The following is a 12,628-nucleotide window of genomic DNA, read 5'->3' on the forward strand; positions in this document are numbered from 1 at the left end:
ATCATCCACATGCTGCAGTAAATCCTTCAGAGAAAGTGGGATTCGGAGGGGGTATAGGGCATCACCCTTTTCCCCTGCGGGGGGTGGGGGTGGCTGGAGCCTGTCTCCTCCTACACTGAAGGCCTCTATTACCCCAGGATATAGGAAGGGGGCTGGGCTGACACCCTGTGGCCTGGCCAGGACCTCTGTGTCATCTTGTTAGTAACACTTCAGCTCTGAGCCTATAATCATATCTGTCCGGGGAAGAACCAGCCCGGCATTCCTTTAAATTGGGCTCTAATTGCGGCTTCTAGTGGAGTCAGATGGAACCCATCCCCCAGCTGGTGTGAATCAGTGAGGTTGTCCTGGCCTGCTCCCCCCACCCCCGCCCAGCCCAGGACCCCCCAGGAGCCATGGTGGGGCTGTGGCTAATGTCCCTGGAGGGTCCACTCTGTGCCATGCTCTGGGTCGGGCACGTTCTGTCCAGGAGACCATGTCATTTGTCCTCTGCTCTTTGACACAGGGACTTCAGCTGGGATGTGGCTGAGTCTGATCCCAAAGCTTTGTTCTTGGCTTGAGGCTCAGAAGTGCTCCCCCTCCCCGAGCCGTCCAAGCCTCCTTCCTGGGGTCTCCCAGGGTCTCCCGGTCACCTGCCTTCCTCATTCACAGTTGTTTCAACCATCTGCCCCTTCCCTTGTTCCAAAGACCCATCTGCCCTCTGCTTGCTAGTAGGCCTCCTGCACCCTCCCCCAGTTCAGAGTTGTGTTCACCACTCTGTTCCCCAGCCCATCCATCCCCCACAGACGTGGGAGCCAGGCCTGGAGAGTGGGGTGGGGCTAGGAGCCAGAAGCAGTTCCCTCTTCGGTGGGCAGGAGAGGAGCCTGCGGCTCTATGTTTGTTCTGGAGACCCAGCCGCTTCCCCAAGGAGACAGCCAGTGGTTCCCAGGCCACAGCCCCTCAGGCGGAGCCAGACCACGGCTGGCCAGGCCCCGACAGGCTCCGCCAGGGCCTGGCGCTGGGTGGTCTGGGCAGCAGCCAGGGAGGCCTCAGTCCTGGCCTCAGGGAAGGAGCCATGACCAGAGCCAAGCTGAAGGGGACCTGGAGGGGTCCCGAGGTGGGGGGGGGGCTGGACATGGGGCAGAGGCAGGCATTAGGCATTGGGGATGCTCAAGACTTCAAGCCCCAGATCCTAAGTCCAGGAACATCACAATTGGATGGTTTCCACCCAGCTCCTGAGTTGGCCCAGGCAGAAGCCCACCATAGAACTGACAGCCTGTGGCAACCTGACTCCAATCCCACCTCCTCAAGACCTGGGCTTTTCCATCCGTACCATAGTTAGGGGACAGCTCAGAAAAGGCTCCTCCAATTGGGCAGTGGCCCAGGCTGGAGGGATCTGTCTAAGTTCATTCTCAGGAGCTTCTCTTTGCCCTCCTTGAGTCTGGTAACAAGTGCACCCCATTTCTTCATCTACATCTCTCCTCACCCTCCCAGAGATGGATGGCTCTGGAGTAGAAGGAACACCCTGGCCATTGGCTCTCTGTAACCTTGGGCAAATCACTTCCTCTGTGTGCCTAGAATTCTGCGTATCCCCGTGATCCTGTCTGTGGGCAACTGGGGCTCTCCCTGTGCCTCAGGCTCCCCTGACTGCTCACTCCACCTCTCCACCCCAAGGTCCAGTGTGTGCTACCATCTCACTGTGATCCAAACCCAACTCTACTTATTCTCCCCGAATCCAGTCCTCTGTAAATGACACCTTCATCCACTCAGGCCCTGGGCCAAAAACTTAGAAGGGAGAGCCCCTGATTCTGCTGTTTCCTCTCATCTCCACATGCCATCTGCCAGACAGTGCTGCTGGCTTCAGCTCCCTAACATGTCTGTGATCCAGCCACCAGCCATCACCACCTGCAGCCCTGAGGACATAAAGGCTCACAGGCTACATAGCAGCCTCCACTGCCGTCCAGGTTCCTCTGACAGCGGCTAAGGCTATTTTTACAAAGCTAAGGTGCAGGTCACAGCCCTCCACTCTTTGGGCCTCACAGTGGCTTCCCCTCTGCTACCAGAACACACAGGCTGTCACATAACCATAGTCTCGGGCTTGCTCTCACCCACCTACCCCCACTGCCCTCCGTCTGGCGTCCTCTCTTTACCCCTGGGACACATCAGTTCCTACTTGCCTGGCTTTGTCCCTGTTTCCAGTGACCTGTCCTTCAGCTGTCTACAGGGCCACCATCTTCCAAACTGGGTCCCTGTTCATGTCACTTTCTCAGTCAGGTCTTCCCTGATTACCAGCTACATGGCAGTGCTCAGAATTTGTTTCTTATCTGCAAAGTGGCCCCAGCCATGGAGTACCACCTGCCCTCTGACCTGAGACCACTACCTGGAACTATTGGAGGAAGAGATACAACTCCTGAAAGTCTTTTGACCTCCATGCATGCGCTGTGACATACTCCTATATCTATGTTCACAGACATGTATCATGAACATGTGCAATAATAATAAATTAGATTAAAAAATTTTAAGAAGCCTGTGCTCTGAGCTGGTAGGTTTGGATCCCTGACTCCACGCCTCACTGATGCCAAGCTTTCCTGAAACTTACCACCTTTCTTGCTGAAGCTGTTGATTCATCTGTAAAATGGGATAATAGCCCTAGCCCTCCAAGAGTGGGTAGTAAAAAAATAAATGAGCCCATGCATGTCAAGGAGCACTTAGGGACGGACCCAGGGAACATCATGGAAATTGCTGGAGTCGGACCGCTTGTGAGAGCATTTCTGTGCCTACTGTGCGGATAGCCTACTGTGTGAGGAGCCTGTGTCTGTGTTCCCACAGGCAGAATGTAGGTGGTCCAGCCCCATCCCTAGTCTGTTCTGTCCTTTCTTTGCTATCTGCTTTCATGGCTACTCCACCTGGGGGTCACTAGTGCCATGAAGGAGGCAGAGGAAGCCACGTAGGGACTGGGAACCCGAATCCTTCCCTAAGTGTTTAATCATTGCCCCCTGCATCCTGGGGAACACCCCAGTGGGAGGTCTTTAGTTCAGCCCAGGGGGTAATTACAAACTTAGCTGTCTGGGCCTCTCCTCCAGTTCTCCCCAGGGAACCCACAGTCCTGTGGCTTGTGGGGCTGGAGCACTTGTCCTGGGGTAGATTAACACCTTAGAAGTACAGGAGGGGGTGGAACCTTCCATCTGCCAGTGATTGGGCCTGGAGCAGGCTATCATGCCCTTTGGACCTCAGCTTTCCCATCTGTAAGTGAGGGTGATACTGCCAACCAGACAGGATGATGGTGGGACAGATGTGCAAAGCTTGTCTTTCCCCTAGGTGGCAGCTCACTTCCATGTCTGGGGCACTAAGTATGGTGTGTGTCTCACAGTAGGTCTCTTGCTGCCTCCAGCTCTTGATCTCAGGGCATTTGTAGGGATGACACCACTCAGGGACAGGCCTAAACTCCTCCTCAATAACCAGGAGCCAGATTGCTGAGGGCAATGTCTGGGCCTTTTCCCACAGCCCCAGACTTCCCTGCCTGATCTGGTGTAGTGGTCTTAGTGTGGCTGCCCAGCCTCCAGCATCATAGAAATTTCCTCAAAACTGGCTGCTGAGAGGATGCTACACCAATGGTGCTCATTTTCCAGGTCCTAGACCTTCTGCGTCTCCTCAGGGTCTTTATCGGCAACCTGCAGGCTTTTCAGACCGGCACCTGAAGCCCTGCTGCCCATGACGCCTCTTCTGCGAAGGTAAAGGGCAGCTGCCCAACTCAAACTACATTTCCCAGCATCCTTTGCACTTGGGTGGACACGTGACCAGTTCCTACCAATGAACTCCAAGTGGAAGCTAAGACTGCTCAGGACCCAAAGCAGAGTGCTGGCTCTTCTACCGAGGTACTGGCCAGATAGAAAGGACACTGGTGCTGCAGGTAGAGATAGTGGCTTCAGGTGGGAAGGGCCTGGGTCTATACCTCTTAGCCAGGGTACTCATCCGTTGATATGGAAATAGACTCACACTGTGTTATGAAGAGAACCTGCCTGCCCATCTTTGTCCTTCTTGCCTGAGAAACCTGAGGACAAAGGGACTTGTGAGCCACTGGATGCCAATTGTGATGGCTGTGGTTGCTGGGGACAGAGCTGGGCCCATGCCTAGACCCCTGGCTCAGATTGGGAAGCATAGGCCACATGATCAACAGCCAGGGTGACAGCTGTCCTATGATGTGTGGGAAGCAGGACCCAGCCCTCTGGGGCATGAGCACCCGGACAGCTTTGACAACACCTCACAGAGGAAGAACTGCATGTTCCCAGTGGGGTCTTTGGTGCCCACAGCATGCTAGGCAGGGGTGTTGGGGGCTGCAAGGCCTTGCCCCAGTCCACAGCCCCTGTGGTTCTGATTCAGCCATGCTTACCCCCTTTCACACATCCCAAGGCTCAGCGCATGCATCTATGCCCTCCAAGATCCTGACTCCTGTAGCTGGTCTGGGGTTTCAGCCCTTCAAGAAGCAAGCTGGAAACTCAATGTGATCTTTCTCTGGTCCAGCCCTTAGCCAGTGAGGGGAGCTAGAGAATAAACATCCCATCCATCTCCTCCACACCCTGGGCGCGACTCCGAAGTGAGCCTCTTGTACCTTGCTGCCAAGGCACACAACCCTTGTTCTCCTTCTGTCTCCACTTCTTCAGTTTAATAACTCATGCCCAATTCACCCCGAGACACGAAGCCACAGTTCGCACGCCCTTGTCTCTAGTCCCTGTGGAGATGACTTTCTTAGCTGTTAACATTGATGGGCTGCAGGTAGTGCTGGGAAAGGTTTAAAAACGGACCGCTTCCATGCAAATAGAAGGAACCGCTTAAATGATAGTCCAGGGACTCAGCAAAGACTTCGAAGGTATTGGGCTAACGCCTCAATTCGCTGTGATACACAGTTCAAGGTGAGGCAGGGGGGTCTCTGTCCTGGAGAGACTGCATAAAATTTAATCTCTCATCCCAGCATCAGCTTGGCTGTGCTTTTTTTCCCTTTTGGCTTTGACTGCCAGGGAGCTCGGAGAAAAATTTGCTCAGTGTCCTTTCAGACCTGAAGGATGTCCACTCAAGATATTCAGTCTTGGTTCCTGTTTAACTGGTGTGGATTGTGAGTCATTGGCATTGGCTGGTACTGGGTGGGCAGGAATTTGGAAATGTATTATAAACAAATAAAAGATGTCATTAACTGCAGGAACGTTGGCATCGAGCAAATCTGGATTCAAATCCCTGTCCACAACGTGGGGGACCTTGACAATCATATGGCCTCCTGCTCTGTGGGTGTTCTCATTCATAAACGTGGGTGATGGGAAGAGTTTCCTCAAAGAGGAAGTTGAATGACTATACACAACACCAGGCCAGAGTTACTGACTACAGGCAGGGGCCACCAGTGTTCACTCTCATGAGCCAAGTGACTTGAGGCAAGAGAAGCAAACTTGGGGGACTCTGTGTACCCCAATGTCTGGAACATTCCCATGAGAAGTGGGCATGCGAAGATCAGTTGCTAGGGTGCTAGAAGCTATGCAAGAGAAAACACATGTCCACCCCATTCACCATGATCCTCTAGGACTGCGTGAATGAGCGTGTGCTGCACAGCACATGTGTGGGAAGTCGGAGGACAACTTTGCGGAGCCAGATTTCTCCTCCTACTTTCCATGGGTTCTAGGGATCGCACTTGAGTTGTTATGCTTGTGCGGCAAGTGGCTTAATGGACTAAGCCTTCTCACTGGCCACCGCCATGAAATTATTGAGTCTGTACCGTGCCTGGCACGCGCTCAGGATTTGCTGAAGGCAGTGAGCTATGCGCGCACCAGGCTTATGCAATGTATTTTGTGAGTGTCATGCTGTGAAGGTGCCCCAGGTCACTGAAGCCTTCCCTGCTGTGGGTTTAGAGACAAAAGACTCTCTTCTTTTTCAACTCACAGTGACCCACAAGGGGGTTGTCTCCCATGGTCATACTCCGGGGCCCTGAGACAAAGTCAGATTCACGCCGTTGCAGCTGGTGAGTGGTGAAGCCCCTTGACTGGCAGGAGCCCTGACATCCCTGCTCCCCGTGCCTTACCCTGGGACCCAAGTCCAGTTCTTTCCTGAGTGATGGGCCTATTTTGGTCTCTTTCCCACTGACCACAAAGACTCAATGCTGGCCTCAGAAATATTTGGGTCGTTTTTATTTAAATGTCTTGTGTTCCCTTTAAACCAACACCAAAAAGAGAAATTAATTTTTTTTTCTTTTTTTGCTGTTCCAAACAGGAGAACCGCTTCAGTGAAGGGCTGGCGTGTGTCTCTGGAGCTGGGTGGGGAGTGTGCATCCTGTCCGGCGGCCACCCTGGGGAGACAGCCAACCCCGGAGGTGGCTTCCTGGGAGTCACAACCTGAGCAGACCTGGTCTCCCCTCCAGGAAGGGCTGGGCTTGGGGACTGGCTGTGACTATGGGGCCCAGTGTTCCAGAAGGAAGGGATGAGGGGAGGGAAGGTCAGATCTGGAATGTTCCATGGAGGTTGCAGGGTCTGGAGAATATATTTGATAGAAAAATAAGGTGCTTTGGGAATTTGTGCAGTCTGTGCCCTGCCTGCCCAAGAGAGACCTGCCCTGCTGGCCAAAGGGTAGTGAGGAGGGAGTACAGGTAGAGCCTGGAATCTTCCAGCCCATGAAGGATTCCGGACGGAAGACAGGCAGCAAACTTCTGTTCCTTCTGGAGGCTGCCTGGGCCTCTCCCTTGAGTGTGGGCTGCCAGGTGGTGGGCCACATAGGGAGGGGGCTGGCTATCCATTGTGGGCTTGTGGGACCTGGGCCCTCACTCAGAACAGAGTGCTTAGTGGGAGCAGTGCCAGCGGAAGCAGTAGGGGCCCTAGGGCGGGGCTGCTGGTGGAGCTGGCCGAGGCACAGTGGTCGACGTTGGCCCCAATGCAGGAAGCATATGCCATCACGTGGGGGATGTAGTTCTGCTCATGGACGCCGTGAAGCAGGTGCGCCATGGGGCCCTTGGCAAAGACTGCCACGTCTTCCCCGCCGTGGGTCTCATGGCGCAGGGGGACAGCAGACTGGGCCTGGTAGTTGTTGTGAGCTGTAGGCCAGAAATATCTTTTGAGTGCCTGCCTGGGCCTCAATGCTGTGAGAGAAGCACCCCCTTTTCCTTCACCTCCAGACTAGCTTGAAGGACCTTTTCACAGAAGAGGAAGCCAGGGCCCAGGGTGGTGGTAGCGGGAGAGGGTGGGGGTGAGTAATTCATCAGAGGCAAGTAGGTTCAAACTCAAGCCTGCCTGACCCAGAAGTCCACACTCTCTGGCCCCTACAGAGTATCCGTCCAGGAAAACACATATGGTACCTACACAGCCCCGGCACCAGGCTCATCAGACCCATTTCATCTTCCAGGGTAAAGTCCCGGAAGGCAAAAGGAGAAATTAAAGCCGAGAAAGGTGAAATCATGTGTCCAAGTTGCTAAAGTACTGGAGAGAACCCAAACTGAGGCTCTGACCCAAATTTGGGCTTCTCCAGGACCACATCAGCCCATGTTGGAGGGATACCCTTTCCCCTCCCAGCCCTGGCCTTGGTGGTCTCACCATAATCCACCATGGAGACGTTCTCTCGTTCACCATCCACTACCTTGTAGCCAGGCCCATTGCCATAGAGGATGGCTGTGAAGGGCTTCTTGTCTGTGTCACTCAACATGGGAGCCAGACCTGCGCAGGGAAGGGGTCCCAAGGTCACACCTGGAAGTCTGCTTAGAAGCTCCTTGACCAAGCTTCTCGGGGTCTGTGGCTTGGTATTCCTCATGATCCTTCAGGACCCCAAACTACCTCCATGAAGCCGCCTTCCAAATGCCAATGGCTTTCGCCCCCCCAAATCTTTTCTCCTCTCCCCATCCTTCTACCCTTTCTCTCTCCCGTCCTCTGGGCTGCCACAGTCCACTTGCTCACCCAGATGCTCAGCTTGCTTGTATTCTCCCACCTGTCACCAGTATCTCATTTTTCTTCCTCAGTCCGCATGGGATCCCAGCCACCTTGCTGGCTCTCCCACCCCCAGGTAGTGGCCCACTCACCAAAGATAGAGTTGCCCCGGGGGGTGTATCCACCGAAAGTGAAAACATGGGAATGATCTGCAGTAACCACGGTCAAGGTGTCTTTCTGGGAAGTCATAGCACCCGCCCTTCCAATGGCCTGGTCCATCTCCACTGCCTCATGCAACGCCTGCTTGGCCTTGCCCTCGTGGTGTCCATGGTCAATCCTGCCTCCTAGGGACATCACGACAAAGGACTCCCATGAGGTGACAGGGGAGGGAGCCATGCCTCCACAGGCCCCAGGACACTGTCATCAGATTAACATCTCTGTGATAGGGGATGACAATGACCTTCATCAGGGACTCCCCAGGTCCACCTCAGGCATCACACATAGTCAAGTGACTTTCAGAGGGCAGGCAAGGAGAATGTGGCGCACAGGCCCACGTGGAGAAGGCAGAGTCACTGAGTCAAGGGAGAACTACAGGGTCAGAGCTTGGATCTTTCCCCCATCCCTCGGCTCCCAGCTCAGCAAAGGCAAGGCAAGGGAAGGGGAGCATGTGCAAGTCCCTACTGTGTGCTGGGCATGACAAAGATTTCACAGCAACCCTGGGCATGGTAATTCAGCCCTGTGTGTAGATAGAGCAACTGAGGAATCCTGGGGAGTAGCATTCCCATAGGGGTATTGGCTCAGGTCTGACTCATTCCAAAGCCTGTAGTTACGTTTCCTTCATGAACACATAAGCAGAAAGCATGGGGACTTCTGGATCTTCACGGTGGCACAAGCCCCCAAGTGTCTGGGAAGTGTCATGGTGGCCTTCCAGAAAGGCCAATGGAAGGTTGAATCCCAGGGAGTATTATATGCAGGCCCTTAGCAACTGCTTTTCTTTATCTGCCTGTGGGACGCCACCTGGTGGTCACTTCCAGTTCAGAGGGTCCTGAGCTGGGGCTCCAGGCGGAGCTCCCTCCCCCACTAACTTCGCCCTCACTGCTGGCCTGGCTGGTTGGCAGGGCAGGCAGGCTGGCCTTCTCTTTGTTGTGGTTCTGGGAGCAGCTGGCCTGGCAGGCTGGCCTGGCCTTGCTCACAAAGAGGACCACTCCCGGGGGACCCGTGTTCACCACCACTGGTTCCTGGCACTTCCTCAGATCTGAGGCCTGCTTAGGGGCCAGACCACTGCACTGGTGGGAACCCCAGGGCTTGGCAAGAAGGTAGCCTAGCTGAGCTGGTGGCCACTGGTCTCTGGAAGGTGGAGGGCCCGAGTAAGCATGTGTATATTGGGAATGTGTGTGTGTGTGTGTGTGTGTGTGTGTGTGTGTGTGTGTATGTGTGTGTGTGTGTGTGTGTCCGTGCGCCCAGACATACCCACATGTCTGCGTGGGCTGAGTACATGAATATCTCAGCAGGGCCATGCAAGGGACCACAGAGGGCAAGGGCTGTTGAAATTCTGGAAGATTCTGGAAACTTTGTTACTTCTCATTGTTGCTTTGGCTCCTATGTAATTACAATGATAGCAATGGAAACACTGAAGCCTAACTCTCATTGTCTACCCCCCAGGGCTTATGTGCTTGTTAGTTATGGGTGTGTGTGTAGACACTGGAGATTGATGCTACGTGTCTTTTCTCAATTACTTTCTCCTTATTTATTTTTAAAGTACTTTATTTATTTACTGGTTTTTTGAGACAGGGTCTTGCTGTGGATATTGCTCTATAAATAAAATACTGATTGGCCAGTAGCCAGGCAGGAAGTATAGGTGGGACAAGCAGAGAAGAGAATTCTGGGAAGAGGAAGGCTGAGTCAGGGAGACGCTGCCATGACAAGCGAGATGTAAGGTGCCAGTAAGCCAAGAGCCATGTGGCAAGGTATAGATTTATAGAAATGGGTTAGTTTAAGATATAAGAACAACTAGCTAGAAGCCTTAGCCATTAGGCCAAACAGTTTAAATAATATAAGAATCTGTGTGTTTATTTTATAAGTGGGCTGTGGGACTGCCTGGGCTTGGCGGGAGCTGGAGAGAAACTCTCCAGCTACAGGGTCTCACTGTGTAGCCCTGGTTGTCCTGGAACTTATTATATAAACCAGGCTGGCCTTGAACTTACTATGTAGACCAGGCTGGCCTGAAACTCAGGGATCCGCCTGCCTCTGCCTTCTGAGTGCTGGAATTAAAGGTGTGTGCCACCACACCCAGCTTTTATTTTTAACTTTAATCATACACACACACACACACACACACACACACACACACACACACGGTTATGCACATGTATGCAGTGTCCATGGAGACCAGAAGATGGCATCAGGTCCTCAAGAACTGGAGTTAGAGGCAGTTAGCTGTGAGCTGCCTGATGTGGGTGGTGGGAACCAAAGTTGATGGGAGAGTAGCAAGTACTCTTCACTGCTTAACCATCTCTCCAGCCTCAAGATTTTCCCCCCAACTCTCCACCTCTCTCCTCTCTCTCTCTCTGTCTCTGTCTCTCTCTCTCTTCTGTCTCTCTCTCTCTCTCTCTCTCTCTCTCTCTCTCTCTCTCTCTGTGTGTGTGTGTGTGTGTGTGTATAGGGGTTAACTACGAAGGCCAGAAGAGGGTGTCGGATCCCATAAAGCTGGAGATACAAGTGGTTGTGAGCTACCTGATGTGGGTGCTGGGAACTGAACTTGGGTCTTCTGCAAGAGCAGTACTTGCTCCTAACTGCTGAGCCACCTCTCCAGCCCCTCCACCTCCATTTTTTTGAGACAAGGTCTCTCAGTGAACCCGAAGGTTACAAATTCAGCTAGGCTGGCTGGCCATTGAGCCTTAGGGACCCACCCATCTCCACCTGTCCAGTGCCTCACAGATGCTCATCACCATGCCTGACTTCTTCCGATGTTTTGTGATCATGTCCTCATGCTTAGGTGGCGAGCACTTCACTGACTGAATCGTCTGCCCCAACACTTAGTCCTTGCTTTATACTTCTGAGCGCAACGGAGCCGAGTCACCGCTCTAGGACGGGACAATTTTTGGCCTTATTTTACACACATGCTTAGCGAAGGTCCCATGGCTGTGGTGACAGAAGGACAAGAACCCCACCACCATCTACCTCCCCGGCCTCTGACAGCCACAGCGCAGGTGGAACTGTTTTTGCATGGGTGATGCTTAGAGGCTGGATGGCCCTCCACAGCCAGGTCCAGAGGAAGACGGCTCCTCTGCCAGGAAGCCCTCTCAGATTGGGTTGGTGGAAAGGCAGTTTCTCCATCCTCTGAACTCCCTGTCTTTGCTGGGAGCTTCCACCACATCCTTCCCTAGGAGGGAGTTCTCTCTTCACCCCTAAACTGGCAGCTCTCCTTGAAAGCTGTACCACTTCACCGCCTAACCCAAGTCATGTTTCTGAACGGTTAGTCTTCATCGGCCCTACCTTCCACCAGCAGGAAGAAGCCTTTCGGATTCTTTGTCAGGATCCTGAGGGCCACCTCCACCATCTCAGAGAGCGAAGGGTCAGTCAGGTTGTTTCTATTCAACTCATACTGCATGTCCCCGGGTTCAAAGAGACCTGTGGGCATAGGTAAGAATGTGGGCGCCAAGAGTCCTGAGCCTGCAGGGAGGACCCCAAGGAACCTGGGGCGTCATAGAGGATACAAAGTGATACAATATCACAGAGGATACAAAGTGATACAATGTCACAGAGGATACAAAGTGATACAATGTCACAGAGGATACAAAGTGATACAATGTCACAGAGGATACAAAGTGATACAATGTCACAGAGGATACAAAGTGATACAATGTCACAGAGGATACAAAGTGATACAAAATCTCTATGCTCAACTTGGGGCAAATGTAGGAGGCGGGATCTTACCTGAGAGACTCTGGATCCAGACCAAATTAAAGTTTTCATTATCCTCTCAGGCCGCCTCATCAGGGCCACGGGGTCTACAGCTCACCTGACCAGGGGCACGGGGGTGGGGGTGGGGGTGGGGGGGAGGTGGGGGCGGTGCGCACGTGCGGGGCTGGGGGGGGGGTGGGGGAGTTGTCCATGGCCCACCTCTCAGAGGCTCTGAGTGGCCCAACAACTTGCTGTTTTCAGCAGGTGAAAGGGCAGATCTGAGACTCAAACCCAAGAGCACACAGCACCATATCTCTGAGGCAGTGGACTCTGGACCGGGCTCAGAGGGGGCAACATAAGCACATTTATAGGTGAGGTCTGAGGGCACAGCGGCCTGTGCGGTGAAGCGGCAGAAACTTAGGGGTCATTGTCTGTTCTGCTCGCTGGCCCTGGTTTACTCCCATATGAGAGCCATCTCTGACCCCGTCACCATGCGGCGACAGCTGAACAACAGCTGTGGGGAGCCCAGTGTACCCTCTATGCCTCCCGAGTATCTTGGAAGCAGAAGCTCCAGGATGGTGTGAGCCACTAGCCTCCTGCAGCTCAGGCCCTGTGGCCCTCCTGCTGGCAAGATGGCCTCTGTGCAGTAGGCCTCTGGAGTGCCTACTGTCCTTGCTGGTCCCACTCTCTGGGGACCAGGGGTCACCCTGACAACTGGCAGAGGCTGCCTGGCTGGTTCTGCCCTGACTGTGCAATGTAGCGCCTCCTCTCTGATCTTGGTTTTTATGCCAGCTGGGGTTCATCTCCCCGAATAGCTTAACACCTCTTTTCCTCCCTCTGGAAAGGCCCCGCAGTGGGGGCAG

General features: G+C 53.7%; 1 protein-coding gene and 1 long non-coding RNA gene across 3 annotated transcripts in view; one reads left to right on the forward strand and one right to left on the reverse strand.

Annotated features, from left to right (window-relative positions):
• Positions 1 to 3,810: 3,810 nt before the first annotated feature.
• On the forward strand, positions 3,811 to 6,587 carry LOC118577736. The gene is made up of 3 exons (XR_004944222.1): positions 3,811 to 3,851; positions 5,901 to 5,977; positions 6,226 to 6,587. It is a non-coding gene; the product is annotated as an uncharacterized LOC118577736 (long non-coding RNA).
• The window catches only part of Alpl (alkaline phosphatase, biomineralization associated), a 55,278-nt gene continuing 48,765 nt past the window's right edge, over positions 6,116 to 12,628 (reverse strand). For both annotated transcript variants that reach the window (XM_036178363.1, XM_036178362.1), the window contains exons 9-12: positions 11,358 to 11,492; positions 8,015 to 8,206; positions 7,536 to 7,655; positions 6,116 to 7,039 (exon numbers count right to left, since the gene is read on the reverse strand). In XM_036178363.1, coding sequence (XP_036034256.1) covers positions 6,774 to 7,039; positions 7,536 to 7,655; positions 8,015 to 8,206; positions 11,358 to 11,492 — 713 coding nt within the window. In that variant the 3' untranslated portion in view covers positions 6,116 to 6,773. The remainder of the gene's footprint in view (positions 7,040 to 7,535; positions 7,656 to 8,014; positions 8,207 to 11,357; positions 11,493 to 12,628) is intronic.

This window comes from Onychomys torridus, chromosome 2 (genome assembly GCF_903995425.1).
Source record: "Onychomys torridus chromosome 2, mOncTor1.1, whole genome shotgun sequence".
Taxonomy (NCBI): Eukaryota; Metazoa; Chordata; class Mammalia; order Rodentia; family Cricetidae; genus Onychomys; species Onychomys torridus.